The 22,162-nt window shown below is 38.9% G+C and overlaps 1 protein-coding gene across 1 annotated transcript in view; it reads left to right on the forward strand.

Annotated features, from left to right (window-relative positions):
• The window catches only part of LOC124606810 (lanC-like protein 2), a 144,033-nt gene that overhangs the window by 83,277 nt on the left and 38,594 nt on the right, over positions 1 to 22,162 (forward strand). The window contains exons 3-5 of the mRNA XM_047138878.1: positions 318 to 466; positions 592 to 739; positions 15,456 to 15,596. Coding sequence (XP_046994834.1) covers positions 318 to 466; positions 592 to 739; positions 15,456 to 15,596 — 438 coding nt within the window. The remainder of the gene's footprint in view (positions 1 to 317; positions 467 to 591; positions 740 to 15,455; positions 15,597 to 22,162) is intronic.

A 22,162-nucleotide genomic window follows, 5' to 3' on the forward strand; every position in this document is an offset into this window, starting at 1 on the left:
GTTGATTCTTGCACAGGAGGCATCGGTAACAAGCCCCTGTTAATAATGCTGTTTATATGGACAAATAGTATTGTTACCAATTTTGAACTGATACGTTCAAAGGGAGCAGCTGACAACAAATGAAAGCCACAAGAAATGTTATCTAAGTGTGAGCAGCCAACTGAAGATGAACCTGCCAGTTCAAAACCAGTAAAGGTGCTATTTGTGTAAACAGATAGCATTAGTAACAGTCACTGGTTACTGTTTTCTCCTTTGCAGGAATCAGCTTATTCTTGAATACATTCATAGCGATATATATTATGAACATTACTTTACAGCGTGCCTCTGAAATTATTGATACAGTATTACCAAAACTGAAAAATCATCGAATTACTTTCCTGACTGGTGATGCTGGACCTCTGGCTCTTGGAGCTGTTGTATATCATAAGCAAGGGTTGACAGATAATTCTAATGAACTGATAAAAAGGTACAAATTATAAATACTATGTTGAAAATGTTCTTTTATAGCAAAGTAGTTGCTTTAATTGTGGCCCATTAATCCTAATTGTATTTACTGTATGTGTTGACTGCTAGTATTTTGTGTTTTCCTAGGCTTAAATCTTACATGCCCCAAATAATGAGTTTAAAATCAGACCTACCAGATGAAATTTTATATGGAAGGGCAGGCTACCTTTCTGCATTGTTGTTTGTGAACAAACACATCGCACCAGACACTATTGATGGTGAAACAGTGAGAAAGGTAAGTGGGCAAGAACACTTCCTCATATCTTAGTAATGATAAGATTGAAAGCCTCTTTTCTTCTGGAGAAAAAAAATCACCTTTCCTTCTCAGTCTTCTTCTTCTTCTTCTTCTTCTTCTTCTTCTTCTTTGAACTCATTAATATTTTCGTTGATCAAATGCAGCCATCTATTTCTTTCATTGTGTCTGTCTTGCATAGCCACTCAAACTAACATTTCTCCTGAACTTGAAGCTACAGTCAAACAAAGATAGAAGCTTCTATTTACTAGGCATCATCAGCATAGACAAGAGGGTTCTCCAAGAGAAAATGGAAGAAACAGAATGGGAAAAAGAAAGGCCAAGGAATGTTGGCTGAAGGAAAGGAAAAGACATTCCAGTCCCTGCATCAGGAGAAGCACAAGGTCTAGGATATAATTGTGTTGTAATGATGGGCATAAATTCAAACTAACAATTATTTCTTGGTAATTAAAATGTCAAGAGATTACAGCTAAACATGAAAGAATAATAGGGTGTAAATTGAAGCCAAGGTCAGGACAGAAGTTGAGAGAAAAAGGGGGGGTTCATAATCAGTGGTAAGAAAGTAAAAAAAATGTTTAATTTTAAACAGTAAAGACAAGACAAATTGTGAAGACTGATGAAGATAAGTGATAAACTATGAGGGAAAGGATACATTACAGGTGACTGATGATGAATTTTGCACCATTACAGGTTATTCATACCATGGTAACATGTTTAAACTCATCCCAGCAGCCAATAGATTTCTACCTATCTTAGCTAGCTACAAAAACTATTGATCAATCTGAAAACCATTAAAAAGCCATATATCGTATTACACGGTACTTCCTTGGCATGGAATGCATAGACTGGGCCTATGATTTTTTGAAATCTCCAGAATTGGGTCACTACTTATAATTCCAAAGTAACTTTCTGTTACCCTTGACATTCTTCCCATGATATCTCCTCTGAACTCTTCTTTTTCTCAAATTATTTCCTTTCTGTATGGTTAATTCATCTGCCAACTTCTCAACCCCTGCTCCTCCCCATGCCCAATGCGAAATTTTTTGTATGCTTCCTTCTGTGAATAACTACTCCTGTCTCTTCACTCTTAAGGTGTACTGCATTAGAGGGAAAGACTCCGGGGAAACAAGTAGCATAACACATGATATTGTGAGGTTTTGTGTGCACCCCACCATAACATCCACCACGGCCAAGTTCAGTACATTAGTTGGAGCTGAGCTACAGGCGCTTAAAAATGGCTGCCATCATTGATTCTCCCACCAAGTGCGAGTTGCGAAGCATCATTCGTTTTCTGCAGCAGGAAGGGAATAGCACAGTAGGAATTCATTTCAGAATGAGCCATGTGTAGGGTGCAAACTGTATGAATGAAGGTGTTGCATGAGTGGTGTAGGAAATTTAAAGAAGGCTAAACAGATGTCCAGGATGAAGGTTGACAAGGACACAAGTCAGTCAGTAGTGAGGACCTCGTAAACTAAGTTGATCAAGCAGTTCAAGAGAGACAAAGGTTGTCTATGGATTTTCTGGATGTTTCAGGGTCAGTTCTGTTCAGTATTGTTACAGAATGCCTATGCTATCAAAATCTTTGTGCACTCTGGTTGGTTCCCAAAAAGTTGTCCCAGGACCATGAATCGTGGCATGTGGCATTAGCCTTATCCTTATCCTTTTTCACGTGTTATGCTGATGATGGGGAAGAGTTTTCGAGCTCTATTGTGACTGGGGATGAAATGTGGATTCTTTATAACAATCCAGAAGCAAAGGAACTTTCCAAACAGTGGATACAAATTCACTCCCCAAAAATACCCAAAAAGTGCAAACAAACTTACAACTACATGAAGGCCATGACTACTGTTTTCTGGTATGAGAAAGGTGTGTTGCTTTGGAGTTTATGGAGTCAGAGACAACATAGCTGCAGATGCATACTGCCAGATATTACATCACCTGTGGAGAGCCATTCATAACAAAAGCATAGGAGGAATGCAGTCATCTGGAATTGTTTTGATTCATGACAATGTGAAACCACATACTGCTACAGTAGCCCAACAGCTGCTTATGCAGTTTCACTGGGAAGTGTCCAGTCATCAGGCATGCAGCTCAGGTCTAGTACCTAGGACTTTCTTCCTTTTTAGCAGCTGAAGAGAGGTTTGGGAGGACAGTGCTTCAGCACCAACAGGGTACTACAAGACAGCATGAAAACCTGTCTCCATAGGCTGACAGCAACCTTTTATGAATACGGTATTGAAAAGCTTGTCTATTTATAGGACAAATATTTTAATCTTCACAGTGACTATGTGGAGAAGTAACTGTAACTGTGCTTGACTCCTGGTGATAAAAACTTTTTTTGATTCACATTTGTCTTTCTGTTATGCCCCATAGGAGGTTGAAAAAAAAATAGCCCTCATAAAAAAATTAATTTGAACTTTAAGTAAGGTCATCAACTAATTTATACTCTCACAGTGTTCGTTCATCTTAGTATATACTTTTAAACATAAATATAAAAATTGACATTACTTTCCTTGGATTTCTTTTTTAGCTGTTTTAGATCTTTTTTCAGATCCTCATTACTTCCACCTGTAAAATCTTAAATGTTGCCACACTTTCATTTCCTTTCATAATTTAGACCTTTGTCCATATTGTTTAAATGTTAATTCATATTTTCATTCTTTACTCAGGTTACTTGGGAAGCACATAATGTTTCTGATGATACCATTTATATTGTGATCATCCATAACTCTTACAGCTATCAGTGAAAATTCCATGATGAGATAACAACACTATGGAAATCATAAATTGCTACTTGTAATACAGAGGAGGCACTGAGTCACAGAGAGGCACAGTGAAAAAGACTACTAAAATATTAAAGCTTTAAGTCAAAGTACGTTTATGTGAGTTGGCTTGTGTGAATTTGTGTGTGTATTCTACTGCCTCCTCCATATGGTGAGTAGCAATGTAAGAGTTATGGAGCCACAGCAATCTATCCGTCCACATTGTAGTTACTCTTGTATCTAACATATGGACACGTGCTGCTTCCATCTGTCCTGTAAAGGCAGTGGTAAAAATCGTGTTCCTGGTTAGCTTTTGAATTCTTCAAGATCTGCCTACAAATCGTGCTGCATCCAGTATGTAATAAGTAAAATTATCTTTTCTTCATATTGTATTGTGGAATTTTCATTCCTTAAAATCAGGGGTCATGACTCATATGCACTTACTCATATTAAAGGTTGCTAAATGGTGAGTAAATGGAGCTCAGTTGTATGTACACACCAAGTTTTAAGAGCTAGAACATCATTAATATTATGAGGTATTTAAAACCAAAATTTTTGTGCGTGCCATATTAACTGCCTCGTACAATGACTCTGGGACATTGTGTGTTACAGGGCAGTTCTCTGCATCCTGGAGAAGATGTAAATCTCAACCTGCAGGTGTATTGATGCAAGGCACTCACTACCTGGCAATATTTATTTATTTATTTATTTGTGTGTATTGATTACTCAAGCTCCATGGGACCATTTGAGCCAAAGTTACATGTGGAATTAGTCATTATGTATCTCTTGCAGAATAAAAGCAGCATTAGTATATGAGGTAGACCAGTTGCACAAGTAGCTTATAATAAGTATTCAGAGAATTATAGCTCAGAATATAAAACTGATACAATAACAGTTTTATTTAACATTCTGAAGTAGGAGACTTTTGTTTGTAGTTCGCAATCCCAGGCTGTTTCATAAAATTGTTGCTGACATGTAGTGGTCACACTTCTACATTGGCAAACATTACTGTCTGGAAGAAAAAGAAAGAAAAAGTTGCTGCCATCCTTATCTGATTTAGAATAGCACATGAGAAATAAGATTTTTGTAGTATACAAATGTCAGTACTGAGTTCTAACAGCAACTTCGGAAAAAAAAATTAAATTCCTCAAGAAATATTTGTAATTAATGTGAGTTTTAGCATTTAATAGTTTCTTTTCTTAACCGTCCTGTAGATCAAAAATGTGTGTTGGATTGATTCTTAAATCTGGACCCTTGCTTATGATGGGAAAAACACTGATTGAACTACCCAAGCATGAAACATGAACTGCACTCAGAGGTTTGACTCTGTTTTTATCTGTCTCCTATAAACTGTACAGTTTAGAAAAAAATTAGTCAGCATTGAAATCAGGACATATATTTCACAGCTGAGGAACAGACCAGGGAAAACAAGACCTGTTTTAAAAATCAAGCAAGGTTATTCCATGGAAATTATTCAAGTTGATGTGCCAAAGTACTCACAATCTGATGAGTGTCCAGAAGACCTATATAAATAATTAAAGAAAATTATAAATGACAGCACATACCACTACAAGATGGTAATTGGGGATTTCAATGCAAACATGGGACAGAAACTGTTGTATTGGTAGTTGATGTGGGCAAAAAATACAATCAGACACCTACAAAAAGGTAATACATTAATAAGTTTACCCTAACTGTATTTAATAAATCAGTTATACATAACTTTGAATGCTGTAGGTTCTTCTGTGGTGCTGAGTTGTATACAACCGATAGTAAAGTTTTTGATAAGACCAAATAGTCTAGAATGGTTACACACTTACAGAAGTCTCTGAATATTAGTTATGTCTAGTAGGGCCATGTTGCATTGATGTATTGGCCATACTACAGTTATCCATATTAATCTTTATAAGTCTGTAGATGCACTCAATCTGTGGGTGAGCTCTGAATTGTGGCTGCTTAAAAAGGCATGCCAGCCAATTAGAATCATGTGCAGTGAGGTAATGTGATTTTAGTGCCTTCTGCTGGCATATATATGTGGTACCAACTGCTTGAGAATGGTAAACAAAGGAAAAAATTCTCGCCCCACAGCATGCTGGAGGGTGGTAGCTGTGATCGGCATGTGGCGTACCTGTGCTGAGGTAGGACATCCATCCTACAGCACAGGAGGATGCAGCTTTGGCAGTACCGAGGATGCCAAAGGCTGTACAGCTGGTGAAGATTCGACGTCCGTGACTCACTGCGAATGGTAACAGGTGCAGTGGCTGTAGAGGTGGCAGGGGTATATACCCATGACAGAGACATCAGAAGACACTTGGACCTGGACATCTGGCACCATCAAGGGCAGCTGAGGGGCAGTAGGCTTGGTTGCAGGCAGCTTGTCTGAAAAACAAAAATCTGTGGCAGGATCACTGTAATCATGGACATGAAGTTGGCTTTGGTGCCATCAATTGGTGCCAGATGTGCCATGAAATTACAGCGAGCACAACTAGATGTCTGAATGAAGATGCCAGATTCCCTGTTGTGAGGCTTTCTATAAACTCATTAGAGAACCTCATCCTTCATTTGGAACTTCATTACAAAGTTATCATCAGAAACAAGAGTGGTAAGGGCAGAAGAGATGCAGCAGAATACAGGAGTGATGACCATATAAGAGTTCTACTGGCAACGCTTCATGAGTAGGCACAGTGCGATAGGTGCTTGGACACAACAACAAAGCATTTCCCTTCAAGTGCAAAGCACAGAGTTTGAACATCTGAGCCTTGATAGTGCAGACAAAATGTTCAGCTTCACCTTCTGATTGAGGAGAGAACAGTGAGATTTGAGTATGTGGAATTCCATTTTATTGGCAAAATTGTTTAAATTCCAGCTAAGAAATTGTTTGCAGCAAAACTTTTAAGCAAAAGACAGAAGCAAGTGCTTTGATGGTGCTAGTGTTAATAGTCAAATGCACTGGAATGACAAAAGGATATTTGCTGTAGGCATCATTGGTAATGAGCCATCTTGTGTTCCAGAAAGGATCAGCAAAATTGATGTGGATACTTTCCCAAGGACCATACGTTTGAAGCCAATTGAAAAATTCATGACGTAATGTTGCCTGGTTATCAGCGCATGTACGGCATGGCAGGTCATATCTTCTATTTATTTATGCAGCCGGGATCCACACACAATGCTGATGCACTAGCCGCTTTGTTCAAATGATTCCCCCATATTCTCTATGTAATAGTTTCAACACATATTGTTGCAAAGATGTAGGAATCAGGACTTGCATTTGTTCATTAAGAGAATGCTATAAAATTACCCCATTCTAAAGAGAAAGACTATTGCGTTATGCATGCCATTTGCAAACTACTGCATTTGAGATTGATTTTGGACTGTGGGGCCAGCACAACCAAACGTAGTACTGGAGCAATCACAATGGTTGATCTCGTTCAGTAGCCTGTGCGACTTGCTGAGAATCAATTGGAAAAGGTTGCAGTGCTTGCACATCATAATCATCCATTTGAAGACAAGAAACATCTGATGCATCAGAATATTTATTATTTTTTACAGGTAACCTAAATCATGTGTTTGTGTTGGCACACTGTGCAGTATTGCGATAAAGAATTTCATATTGATATCTGGAAAGAAGTAGCAACCAACACTGCAGCGTCCGTGCTGTGCCATCAGGTACATCTTTTTCCAGATGATAAACAGCAGTCAGCGGCTTATGATGAGTCGGAATAAAAAATTTTCTACCGTACAGACATTGACAGAAATTTGTTGCACCATAAATTATGACTAAAGCTTCCTTTTCCAGCTGACTGTAGTTGACTTGGGCCTTGTTCAGAGCCTTACAGTGCTGTGGGGCATTCTGTGTGGCTAACCTTGTGAGATAAATTTGCCCTTATTAAAGTGTCAGCTGCAAGTACTTCTACTTTTTGCGGATCAGAGTGCCTGAGATATGGGGCAACTAAGCAGTGTATGTTGTGTTTTGGAATGATTTGATGTAGATGTTAGTTTGTCAAGAATAGCTTGGAGTTCTCATACATCTGTAGGAGAAGTAATCACCATACAGTCTTAAATGCATAGTCAAAGAACAAGCACCATGGGCTCAATAACATGTCCCAAATATTCAAGGTTCTTATTGAAAAATGAACATTTCTATAAATTACACTTTAGTCCAGCATCAGTTAAAACTTGAAAAAGAGCTTCCAAATTTTTGAGATGCTGTTCTGGTGTCTGACTGGATACAGTGATCAGATCTCATCATCTTCTCAGACTTTTCCCACGTCATGTGGGGTCGGCGTTGCTTTGTTGGATCCTTCTCTTCAATAAATGCCTATCCAGTGCTTTTTCTCTGAGCCATCCTTTCTCCCGTAGGTCCCCTGCTACCTTGTCTTTCCATCTCAGTTTTGGTCTTCCTCTTCTCCTTGGTGCTTCAATTGCTAGGTCTTTGACTCTTCTCCCCAGGTAGTACTCCCCTCTTCTCTGCACATGTCCATACCACCTTAGCCTACTTTCTTGGATCTTCTTTCCTGTGGGCCCCACTTTCACTGTTCCCCTGATGTACTCGTTCTTTAGTCTATTCTTTCACGTCACCCCACTCATCCACCTTAACATTCTCATTCCTGCCACTTCCATCTTTTTCTGTTGGGCTTTTGTAATTGGCCAAGTTTCTGCGCTATACAGAATCGCAGGCCTCGCCACAGACCTGTAAAGCTTTCCTTTTATTCTGCAGCTAACCTTCTTATCACACAGTACTCCACTCAGTTTCCTCCAGTTCATCCATACACTATTTATCCTGTGCTGTATTTCGGCCTCCAGTCCTCCATCACTTTGCATGTAAGAGCCTAGGTATTTAAATTTCTTGACCAGTGTCAGTTGTTCTCCTTTCAGGTTAATGTACAGATCTTTGGCATCCTTTGTACACATGAACTCTGTATTCACCCTGCTAATTCTCATTCCCCTCTTCTCTAGAGCTTTTCTCCGCTGTTCCAGCTTGTCTTGAAGTTCCTCCTGGGTGGGTTCACAGATTGCAACATCATCGGAAAACATCATGCTCCGAGGTGCCTCTTTTTTCGTATCTTTGACTAGTACATCCATGACAAGGTCAAATAGATATGGGCTGAGAGCAGATCCCTGATGTAGTCATACTCTCACTGGAAATGCCTTTGTTGCACCTGCACTGCTCCTGACTTTGTCATTGCACTTTCGTACATGTCTTCTACCACCCTGACATATTTTTCTGGCAGGAGTTTACTTCTCAGACATCTCCATATCTCTTGCCCTGGCACTCTGTCAAATGCCTTCTCAAGATCGATAAAGGTCATATGCGTTTCGGCTTGTACTTCTCTGTGCCTCTCCATCAGTTGCCTTAGTGCAAATATTGCATCGGTTGTTCCTCTTCCTGGCATAAATCCAAACTGTTCTTCACACACTTCAGTTTCTAGACACAACCTCTTCTCAGTTATCCTTTCCCAGATCTTCATTGTGTGGGACATTAGTTTTATTCCCTATAATTGCCACAGTTTTGAATGTCTCCTTTCCCCTTATATATGGGAACCAGTATACTGCTTCTCCACAAATGTGGCATTCTTTCTCCTTTCCAGATCTTCTGCATTAGATCCCAGAGTATATCAGTTCCCTGTTCTCCCAGACTTTTCCCCTTCCCATTTTTCGTTTTCTTCCTCACATGTTCGACTTCTTCCGTACTTATACTTTGGGTCATTCCTTCATTTATATCACCATCCTCATACTTCCTTGCTGAAATGTCCTCAGAAACATCAGTACTATCTTCACAATTGCAGTACCTACATTTCACAGTACTCTTTAGAAGTCTTGACAGCATACTTAGGTTCACAATAACATTTCCGTTGTTATTGCTGTCCACAATACTACTAGACTTGTTCTTATTACATTCAGAAAGCAAAAGTTTACGTCTAGAATCACTGCCTTTAGACACAGTTAGAGGCATTGTTTCTGGACCTTAAGTTGTTACTGGTAGGACACAGATATTGTAAACCTTGGTTTTCAGTGAACTGTCATATTCCTCTATCTTTTCTCTTCTCTTGTTATGTGAGAAAACTGTTGCCATTTAAACATATAATTCTCTCAAGGATGTCTGTTACGTGTGTTCTTCTACTTCTTCTTAAGACTTCATTTCCAATCTTTTTGCTAGGACTGATGACCAGCCCCCCCTCTTCCCCCCCCCCCTCCCGCTCTCCCTCCCCCCCCCCCCTCCCCCCCCCCCCCTCCACTGTACTTTGTGCCCACTGTAATTTACTAACTCTCGCCATTGATAGAGCCAAAGTTTCTGGATACTCACCTACTTAAACGAATACACTAGTCACTTTCAAGTGCTGAGTGGTGTAGATCTAGTACCAGGCTGTCATATGACCTGTCACCACTGACAGAAGTCATGACAGTGAACTAGATTTAGGTGCCAAATTGTTGTATGGAGTCGGCACAGGAAGATGGGTCAGCATGGAGATGTGAAAAAGTGGCAGAAAGGAGCTGTAGTGTTTGGAGTTGCTTTGGGACAGACGAATCTGAACAACGGATGATTAATAATAAAAATGATGAACTTTTGAAAGTAATTCCAGATGAGGTATATGATCCCATTCAGTTTAACAAGGAAAGTTACAGGGAGACTGTGGTGCTCCAGAAGAAATTGTTGAAGTTGTAGGAAAATTAATACAAAATAACTTTCAAAATACATACAGAATGTTGCAGAAGATGACAGACATGCATTACTGAAACCTGTTATCTTCTTCTTTGTGATTTAAGAAATATTCATTACAATATTAACAACCACATAAATGGTTAATATGCTGTTTGCAGTTCTTCATAAGAGTACTTGATATTTTATCATATAAATGTGAGTTTTTGTGCTTCATTTGTTTAATAATAGTTACTCAGGTAGTTTCCTCTGCCTAAAAGTGAAGTAAAGGTCTTGGAAAATCAATTTATGATAGTTTTTCATGTTTTGTTGGATCAGTGAAATATTGATTTTGTTTGCTTACTATTATTCCATCATTTTTTGGGCATGCACATCAGATATAAACACTAGTAGTAGTAGTAGTAGTAGTAGTTGTTGTTGTTGTTGTTGTTGTTGTTGTTATTTTCAGTCCAGAGACCGCTGTGATGCAGCTCTCCATGCTACTCTATCCTGTGCAAGCTCCTTCATCTTCAAGTAACTACTGCAACCTACATCCTTCTGAATCTGCTTAGTGTATTCATCTCTTGGTCTCCCTCTATGATTTTTACCCTCAGCGCTGCCCTCCAATACTAAATTTGTGATCCCTTGATGCCTCAGAACATTTCCAACCAACAGATCCCTTCTTATAGTCAAATTGTGCCACAAATTCCTATTCTCCCGAATTCGATTCAGTACCTCCTCATTAGTTATGTGATCTACCCACCTAATCTTCAGCATTCTTCTGTAGCACCACATTTTAAAGGCTTCTATTCTCCTCTTGTCAAAACTGCTTATTGTCCATGTTTCATTTCTATACATGGCTACACTCCATACAAATACTTTGAGAAAATACTTCCTGACACTTAAATCTACACTTGATGTCAACGAATTCCTCTTCTTCAGAATAGCTTTCTTTACCATTGCCAGTCTACATTTTGTATCCTCTCTACTTTGACCATCATCAGTTATTTTGCTCCCCAAATAGCAAAACTCCTTTACTACTTTAAGTGTCTGATTTCCTAATCTAATTCCCTCAGGGTCACCTGATTTAATGCGACTACATTCCATTATCCTCATTTTGCATTTGTTGATGTTCATCATATATTCTCCTTTCAACTCCTTTCAAGATACTGTCCATTCCATTCAACTGCTCTTGCAGGTCCTTTTCTGTCTCTGACAGAATTACAGTGTCATCAGCAAACCTCAAAGTCTTTATTTCTTCTCCATGGGTTTTAATTCCTACTCCAAATTTTTCTTTTGTTTCCTTTACTGCTTGCTCAGTATACAGATTGAATAACATCGGAGATAGGCTAAAACCCTGTCTCTCTCCCTTCCCATCCACTGCTTCCCTTTCATGCCCCTCGACTCTTGTAACTGCCATCTGGTTTCTTTACAAATTGTAAATAGTCTTTCACTCAATGTATTTGACCCCTGTCACTTTCAGGATTTGGAAGAGAGTATTCCAGTCAGCATTGTTGAAAGCTTTCTCTAAGTATACAAATGCTAGAAATGTAGATTTGCCTTTCCTTAATGTATCTTCTAAGATAAGTCGTAGGCTCAGTATTGCCTCATTTGTTCCAACATTTCTACAGAATCCGAGGTTAGCTTCTACCAGTTTTTCCATTTGTCTGTATAGAATTCATATTAGCATTTTACAGCCTTGACTTATTAAACTGATAGTATGGTAATTTTCACGCTTATCAACACCTACTTTCTTTGGGATTGGAATTATTATATTCTTCTTGTAGTCTGAGGGTATTTTGCCTGTCTCATACATCTTGCTCAGCAGAGGTTTGTCAGGACTGGCTCTCCCAAGGCCATCAGTAGTTCAAATGAAATATTGTCTACTCCCAGGGCCATGTTTCGACTTAGGTCTCTCAGTGCTTCGTCAAATTCTTCACTCAATATTGTATCTCCCATTTCATCTTCATCTGTGTCCTCATCAATTTCCATAATATTGCCCTCAAGTAGGCCACCTTGAACAGACCTTCTATATACTCCTTCCACCTTTCGTCTAAATCTACAGCACACTCCGCAAGCCACCTGATGGTTTGTGGTGCTTTCCCTTCTTTGCTTAGAACTTGGTTTCCAGCTGAGCTCTTGATATTCATACAAGTGATTCTCTTTTCTCCAAAGGTCACTTTAATTTTCCTGTAAACAATATCTATCTTACCCCTAGTGATATATGCCTCTAAATCCTTACATTTGTCCTTTAGCCATCCGTGCTTAGTGATTTTGCTCTTCCTGTCGATCTCATTTTTGAAAAGTTTGTATTCCTTTTTGCCTGCTTCATTTACTGCATTTTTGTATTGTCTCCTTTCATCAGTTAAATTCAATCTCTCTTCTGTTACCCAAGGATTTCTACCAGCCCTTGTCTTTATACCTACTTGATCTTCTGCTGCCTTCACTACTTCATCTCTCAAAGCTACCCATTCTTCTACTGTATTTCTTTCCCCCGCTCTTGTCGATCATTCCCTAATGCTATCTCTGAAACTCTGGGTCTTTCAGTTTATCCAGGTCCCATCTCCTTAAATTTCCACCTTTTTGCAGTTACTTCAGTTTTAATCTACAGTTCATAACTAATAGATTGTGGTCAGAGTCCACATCAGCCCCTGGAAATGTCTTACAATTTAAAACTTGGTTCCTAAATCTCTGTCTTACCATTATATAATCTAGCTAAAACTTTCCAGTGCCTCCAGGCCTCTTCCTCATGTACAACATTCTTTCATGATTCTTAAACCAAGTGTTAGCTATGATTAAGTTATGCTCTTTGCAAAATTCTACCAGGCAGCTTCCTCTTTCATTCCTTACCCCCATTCCATATTCACTTAGTACTTTTCCTTCTCTTCCTTTTCCTACTATCGAATACCAGTCCCCTACGACTATTAAGTTTTCGCATCCCTTCACTATCTGAAGAATTTCTTTTATCTCATCATACATTTCTTCAATCTCTTTGTCAACTGCAGAGCTAGTTGGCGTATAAACTTATGCTACTGTGGTAGGCATGGGCTTCATGTCTATCTTGGCTACAATAATGTGTTCACTATGCTGTTCATAGTAGCTTACCCGTGCTCCTATTTTTTTTATTCATTATTGAACCTACTCTTGCGTTACCCCTATTTGATTTTGTACTTGTAACCCTGTGTTCACCTGACCACAAGTCTTGTTCCTCCTGCCACCAAACTTCACTAATTCTCACTATATCTAACTTTAACGCATCCATTTTCCTTTTTAAATTTTCTAAACTACCTATCCGATCAAGGGAACTGACGTTCCACACTCCGATACGTAGAACGCCAGTTTTCTTTCTCCTGATAACAGTGTTCTCCTGAGTAGTTCCCACCTGGAAATCCGAATGTGGGACTATTTTACAACCGGAATATTTTACCCAAGAGGATGCCATCATCATTTAACCATACAGTAAAGCTGCATGTCCTCGGGAAAAATTACGGCTGTAGTTTCCTCTTGCTTCCAACCGTTTGCAGTACCAGCACAGCAAGGTTGTTGTAGTTTATGTTACAAGGCCAGATCAGTCAATCATCCAGACTGTTGCCCCTGCAACTACTGAAAAGGCTGCTGCCCCTCTTCAGGAACCACATGTTTGACTGGCCTCTCAACAGATACCCCTCTGGTATGGCTATCTGTATCACTGAGGCATGCAAGCCTCCCCATCAATAGCAAGGTCCATGGTTCATGGGGAGAGGCATTGCTTACTATTGACAGTAAATTTCTAATTATTCTGATAAATAATCATTTTCATTTTTCTTCTCTTTGCCTCTACTGTTTGCTCCTGTAAATCATTTAAGGTAAATGTGAAGATGATTTCTTTGTAAAGACAGTAGTTGATTTTCTACCTTGTTCTTGCTCATTCTAATTTTGTGCCATACCTATAAATTATCTTGTAGTCAATGAAGTGTTATCCTTTCTTCCATGGACTTTTCTCACAGAGTGCTCACTTAACGAAGAGAAGGCTACAAATGTATTATCTATATTTTCTATATTTCCACTAGTTTGTATTAATGAAGTGAATCCAGTTTTATTGTCTTCCTTGACTGATTACTTAAAATTCAGGTCTGTTTTAAGGAATGAGCTAAGTGCATTGTAAAAACTAGATAGGAACATTCTGTAGTCCTGATTGGGAGATCTGTAAATGACTGAAATTAACAGTTTATTCATAAAAATTGGAAAATATCCACATTATTTTGCTGTGTCATTCCACTTGAGATAAACCTTTCATATTACTTCTTACTAAAAATATGAACAGCAACTAGCCTCGGCATTAACAGTGACTGGGCACTGTCTTTATCTGCAGTCAGCCTTCAACTGCATTTTCTTACTTCCATTGTCTTGTTGTATCAATTTTCAACAATATAGCATGCACCAGTAATGGTCTAATGAAAAATTGAATACACTTATACAACAACACTCTGTGTATCAGTCACATAGACTAAGATTTCAATAATTAGTGCACAGACAGAGGCATTCAATCAATCATTAATCCCACACTCCATATGTGAATGGAAAAGGAAGTAACCCTAATAACTGGTACAATGGGATGTATCCTCTGCCATGCACCTCACAGTGGTTTGAAGACTGTAGATGTAGATGTAGAATTATATATGCTGTTAGGATTATCACTCTAAATAAAAGTTGCTCATCAGTGGTGACAGTGTACAGTCACTACTGATGATGTACGCAATCATTTTTAGGGAGAATTCCACAGATTTTTAACAAACATTTAAAATATAGAAAAAGATTTTCAGATATAAAACCAAATGCCTTCTTTCTTAAAATGCATTTCGACATTAATTACAGTTAAAGTAAACTTGAAACTTTCTTATTTAACCACTGGTTCTACTCTGTCTCTGAATTTCTGGAACATGATTTGCTTATTATTACAGTATGTTGATAACTATTACTTTGGGTCCATCTAATCACAACTGAATAAAACACAATTTTTGTGCCATATGTATTTCGTCTTTATTCTTTGCAAGGCATTTTCAGTGCCTTGGAATAAATGTATCTCTCACAGTCTTAAGGTGAAAACTTCACTGCTATTTGTTTGTTTTCATATGCTGATAAATCTACAAACAAGAGATGACTAAATAGGATACATGAACTTTCTTACAAGATTTAGTGATGGTTATGATATGCATCAGCATGGAAAAATGCACCAAATGTAGTGGAGAGCAAATCGTATTTTTTGTAGGTGTCTGTGCTAATCTAAAATAATTGTTGCATGTTGTTGGTCGTGTTTCAGGTAATATATGCAATTTTGCAGTCAGGAAATGGTCTGGCACGTCTTGAAAATCACAATGCTCCATTGATGTACAAATGGCATGGAAAATATTACATTGGTGGCGCCCATGGTCTGTGTGGGATCCTGTACTTGTTGCTGCAGGTTTGCAAATACAACTTTATAGAATTAAGTATTTATAAGACATGAAAAAAATGAAAGAGTTGTATCACAGATTGAGTTGCAAAAGTATAGCATAAGCACAAGACCCCATGTAAAACACACTCAAAGATAAACAAAAATTGTTTATTAGTATATCTGTTACGAATTTATCCTTTTGTTAAATATTTTGTAAACTAAGAATAGAACCATTCCCTCGTGAGCTAAGAAGAAATAGAACATACCAGTTTGTGATATATTAGACTGTGTTCAAGGCAGAGTTGAGACCTGAGAGAATGTGGGAACAATAGTCTTTGAACACACAAATGTTGCTGCTGGTTGCCATTTAACTTTAATGGCCCTTTTTTTAAAATCTAATACTACATATTTGTAGTTCTTAGCTAACACTGTATTAAGTTTCAGATTATTTATATAGGAATTCTTGTTTTCGTAATTATAGTATTCAGCATGAATAAAGGTAACAGTATGTACCTGTGCTTATGTTTGGGGGGGGGGGGGGGGTACTATGTGCCTATCAAGCACTTAGAACTTCAGCTATTGGTTGAACTGTTATGTTAATTCCTTATCTCTGTGGTGCAGTTGTTCACTGCAATGGACAGCTCTTTATGTCATTTCTTTGGTATTTTTAATCAGTTCTGAGGCTGCAAATGCATGCAGGGCACAGCACTATTAGGGAATATCCACTGGAATTGACTGTGCATTTGCAACCTTAAGACTGCTTAAAATGCCAAAGAAATGTCATTAACAGCTGTCCTCTGCAGTGGACAACTGCACCAGAGGATTGAATATTACTTTAAGTATTTTATGGAGAAAAACAGAAGTTGAATAGTAGTAAAACATAAGAATTCCTGTAAATAATCTGAAGCTTGGAAGTGTAAGTAAGTAGATTAGGGAAAGTGACAAAAAAATTAAATTGAGTCAAATTTTTAATGATAAATGTTAATATGATCTGTAAAAATTGTTCATCATCGGAGGTATGGTCCATCTTGATTTATACTTTACTTATTCCCATCATTTGTGGTGTGCCAACTGATCATTACAGTTGCAAGTATTGTAGTATTTTGGTCTACCCCTGTATGTGGCAGGAAAATCACTAGAAGTGTAATCCCTGCACAGTACAGCCCATTTTCCCAACTCCAGTCATTACATGAGTGGACAACATGGAATGTGATCATCAAGAACAGTGCTGGACAATGTGCTCTCTGTGCAAGGAGGGTGTTAACACTGTGGATATTCATAGTCAATTGGTGGCAGTGTTTAGAAAGTGTGCACCATCAAGAAAAACCATGTGTAACTAATGGTTGGATGGCTGGAAATGTGGCAGCATGTCAATGGAGAAAGGAACCAGTTCTGGAAGGAAAGTGATTGTGGTGACACCAGACAACATTTCAGAGTGGAAAAGCGTGTTCAGAAGAATAGGTTCATCACATTCATAGAATTGGAGGCAGCTACAAGACTTGTCAGAAGCACCATGTACCACACAGTGCATGAACATCTTAATCTTGGGAAAGTGTCCACCAAATGAGTTCTTGATCCCTGAATACAGCACAAACACAACAGCACAAGGACGTGTACAGTGCTCTCCTTCAGAGCCACACCCAGGATACAGAAGATTTCATATCCAAAGCCATGACTAGCGATGAGATTTAGCTCAACTACCATGAGCTGGAGACCAATGGGCAAAAGGAATGCTCTAGCAACACAACAGTGCATGTCCCTATATGAGCTGATCAACCTGGCTGCCATCGCCGACATGGGGTTCCAGGTGTGTTCTCTTGACTTGGCCCCTCCAATTACCTCCTGTTTGGAGTTATGAAGGAACCTCTGTACAGACAGTGTTTCGCAGACATGCAAGAACAGCAAGCAGCTGCTCTGTGCTGGTTGCACAGACTCAAAAAAGTGGTTCGAGGGGGCCTACAAATGTTGTGCATTTATGGAAACTTATGTTGAGAAAGTGCATTTATCTGACAAGGCCGTAGAGTTTACTTCCGTTTTCTTAATCAGATTTAGAAGAATTCTTTGTTCCTTTACCCTTTTCATTACTTCACTGTTCTTCACTTTATCCACCCATTTTATTTTATTCTATTCCCCTCCAAACAAAAATCTCAAATGTTTCAATTTTGTCTTTTTCTCTCATCTTCAATGTCCAGTTTTCACCAGTGTACAAAAAACAAACTTTCTCCTTAACTCAAACCTATATTCTCTGGATAATAAGCATTTCTTTTCCCAGAAAACTTGCTTTACCATTGCCGTTCTTGATCTTATTTCATTTTCAACTCTTCCCTTTACCAATTAGAGTGCTCCCCAAATATCTGCACTGTGCAACCTGTTCAGTTTTGACCATCTTTTGTTTTCACTTTTGTATCTTCCTTGTCATTTTCTCTCATAACCATAGTTTTCTTTGCATTGAGACACAAAGGAATTAAAGACATTAGCTGCCAGTAGGCAAGGATTTATATCAGTGGGCCAAACAGAATAAATTCGTGTTGATTTTCATTCGGCAGTCAAGCAGTCCTCCTTCAAGTGTGGATAGTGCTCTTTGAAGAGACATTGTTTTGTCCCCCAAGCACTAATATGTCATCAGCAAATCTGATTCAGTTGACCTTCCAGCCTCCTGTACGTACTCCTTCATTCTCTACTTCTAGTGTGTTCATTATCAAGTTTTCAATATACCATAAAACTGGTCAACTTTGTGACACTTAGCACTTTTTTTTAACATAACCTTATAAGTACTGTGACAATTTCCATGGAATTTTATAACCATTATCCTTCCATTTTAATCACAATAAAGTCTTTATGTGCTCCTTCAAAACAAGTTACAAGGAAATGAAAAACTGAAGCTTATTTACCATGGGAATATGTCGGATTATATTAATGAAGACTCAGGTAGAAGTTGTACCTGAGGACTATAAAGATGGAAATATATTGTACCTGTTACACCGGCAATTGAAGAAACACAGCAGTGGAAGTATCAAATACTATATTGTGCATGATGCATCATCACATGCCACCAACTCTTCATCTTTTGATTTCGTCCTCGAAACAGGGCCAAAGTAACTGTCAGACATCCTCACAACATTAATATAATTCTACAAAATTCTGGTGGGATTGGTGTGTGATGTGGACAAAGCCTTCTTACAGTTGCCATCTTGAAGAGAACAGGGACCTCTCTAGGCTGAATTGCATTGAACAAACTGACAATGCCTCCATCACCATGGATGATGTGATAATGTATCGCTTCAACTGTTTGCTATTTGGACTTACGCCAAGCCCATGTATTTTGTCAGCAGCCATAAGCAAACTAGTGGCACTAAATAGTGGTAAATATCAACGAGTATCAGAATGTATAGACAACTCTGCATTACTGGATGATTTTGTAGCTATTGTGAGAGACGTTGATGAACTGTAACTGTTTATCATCAACTGGCAGCACTCATCTGGCAAAAAAGGCTTCCACTTTCCATGGGTGGCTAATTAGAAGGACCTAAAGGCAATATTACATGCCAAAATGCTTGGAATCAAGGCCACAATACAAGTCTTGTGAATCATTTGGAATTGTTGAGATGACTATCTCCCCTTACTACCACAGGATGGCTGAAGACCTGATTGACAAACTGGTGTCTAAGAGAAACATTCTTCGAGCAGCAGCTCAGTTGTATGACCCTCTTGGTCTGTTCTCACACACTGGGATTGTTGTTAAACCAATAATCCCAACCATGTACCTGAGAAGTCTTGCATAGGTGAAGGTTTTGACACAGATCTTGGACATTACCTGCATTGGAACTGCTTGCCGCCTTTGTCAGCTCATGACTCCTCCTTTACTTTTGCCAAGAAACAGGGTTTGAGCCCGACAAAGCTACTTCATGGAGTGACTCGACAGTCGCCTTTTAGTTGGTACAAAATTATCAAAACAAATGGACATACAATATACCCAGTCATGGAGACACTCTCCTGGAAATCAAAATCTCACATATCAGCTCACACGGGGACTAAAAGCAGATCTGCTAGTAACACTTGACATTTGTTGGTGTGGTCCACCACGACTTTTAGAAGACAAACAGTCATGATCACTGGACAACCCAGCTTCTTCTAAATCAATGGCAGAAGCCAAACCTTAACAAGTGTTTTTCTGATTACCATAATTGAACCCTTATTCGACACTGCAAAATTCAGTTCATACTGGTGAATATTGCATATAACTGCCCAGGCATTTTGGTTTTTTGATATCATGAAGAACAAGATTAAAAATACTGACAGTCTGACTGCTCTGGAATTGCAAAATATCTGTACATACTGGATCAGGAAAGTTCAAGAGGAGCTATTCACTGCTGAGTTGTCTGCCTTCCATAAGGGAGAACAATGTCCAAAAGCATAAAATGCTGCCCAATACAACCCTTTCCTGCATGATGGTGTGGTCTGGGTCAATGGCATGCAACATTATGCTGGATGTGAAATTTAAAACTTCCCTGGCATACAGATTGCTCCATAACATTTCAGAAGAAGTGCCAGATGTCTGCAACTTCCTGCCATGATATGTCAGTGCAGAGTCTTCTGGCCATCTTCAGGTGAATACTGGTGAAAATGCTCTGATCTCAAGTATTTAAGTCTGCACCAGCACATGTATTTAGTTGGTGTTGCATACACCCATCTGCTGAAATTCTGTGTACTGCACGCCATCTGTGGTGAAAGCTCACCACATCGATATCAGTTCAGTTGTCTTCACACCATAAAGTCACAGAATGATGCTGCCTATGCAAAGCACAAAATTTTTCTATGACTTGGTACCTTACAGAATTTAAGTGGAAGCTACCATATCAGTTGATAAGGGACTCAGACAGTCATATTTCCACTGATACATTGATGATAGAGTTCCAAAACTTCATTGAATGGCCCACATTTTGTTTCATTGGTAAATACAATGTTCGGTGATAGTGAACTGCTGGTATGCTGTTGACACTCTACAATACAGTCCTGCACAGTGTGTGTCGATTGCCCTATATAGGCTTTGCCGCATTCACATAGAATCCTGTAAACATCTGCCTTGCACAGCTATAAATCATCTTTGACAGAGCCCAGAAGTGCCAAGATATTCAAAGAAAGAAGACAATCAGATTGCTATTGATGCGATGAGCTTTTACTGTGGAGGGTGCACGGTGCAGCATAGAGTTGCAGCAGAAGCACGTGGACCCAAGTAGCGCATGTGTAATACCAACGAATATACCATACATGTTCCAGGGGAGTCTTAAATATGTGAGCTCAGAGTGCATTCATCAGTATTCACCTGAGGGTGACCAAAAGACTCTACAACAAAATATCATGGCAGGAAGTTGCAGACATTCAGCAGACCTCCCAAAATATTTTGCACTATATTAAGCAGCATAGTCCAACTTGAGCAGACATCTTGACTTCACGGATCGTCTGCTCGAACAAACACATATAACACTGCATCATCTCAGTGAATGATTGTACTAGGAGAACTATGTTAAGAGTTTTGGATTTTGCAAGTGCAACAAGTTGTTAGGAGAGTTCTTGGCTCTTGCCTGCCTTGCAAGATAGTAAACAGTTGTCGACATGTAAAGATGGAGGCTCCACTACCACTTGATAGGGTGCAACCCACAAGGCCTTTCATAGTAACAGGTACCAATTAAACTGGACCAAGAAGTCCTACATGGCCCTACTCACACATACCACAGCACATGCAATTCATGGATAGATAGATTTCTGTTGCCCATGCAACACATTGAAGGCTGTAGAAGCCTACAACTCACTGTTTAACAATTCAAACAATGCTACATTCCATGCAGCAAGCACAGAACAGTCAGAACTCTTAAACACAATTCTGAACACTGAACTACAACACTACTGTGCCCCCACAGAATCACCTGGAAGTACATACCTACATGGGCAGTTTGGTGGGGAGCCTGGTGGGAACATATAATAGGCTCCATCAAGTATTGCTTGAGGAAGGTGCTTGATTACGCTCAGGTGTTCTGGACAACTTTTCCAAACTGTACCCCTTTTCCTAAAACTCTCCAGTCTTTTCCTTCACTCCTCTTCCTTCCTTCCCCTCCTCCCTTTCTTCCAGAAGAAGCAATCACTGGCTCTGAAAGCTTGCATAAGTTAAACCATTTATGTGTGTGTGTTCTCCTGCTGCCACTTGGTGAGTATATTTTTTGTATCTATCCAATTACATTATATTGTCAGAAATTGATTATTTTGATTGTTATTTCATATGTTTTGTCACAGATGTCTGTGATGTTAACCAGTAACTCCTATTTTGAAATTTTATGTTTATTTTCAGTAATTTTCATGACATCAAAACATATACCCATTAGGTTTTCATAGATTTGTGTTACATAACTCATAATTATTTTTCTACAGTTTGCATTGCCTCTCACCTTATTGTGTGAATATTTCTGTAACCAGCCTACAACATGTCATATTTAAGCATTTGCTCTCATTAACTTCCAGAGCAACAGATTCTTTGTGATCTCATGCATTTACTTGCTAAAAGAGTCTGCAATGTTGCATTAAGAAACTCAGGGAGTATA

The sequence above is a fragment of the Schistocerca americana genome, chromosome 3 (genome assembly GCF_021461395.2).
Source record: "Schistocerca americana isolate TAMUIC-IGC-003095 chromosome 3, iqSchAmer2.1, whole genome shotgun sequence".
NCBI lineage: Eukaryota > Metazoa > Arthropoda > Insecta > Orthoptera > Acrididae > Schistocerca > Schistocerca americana.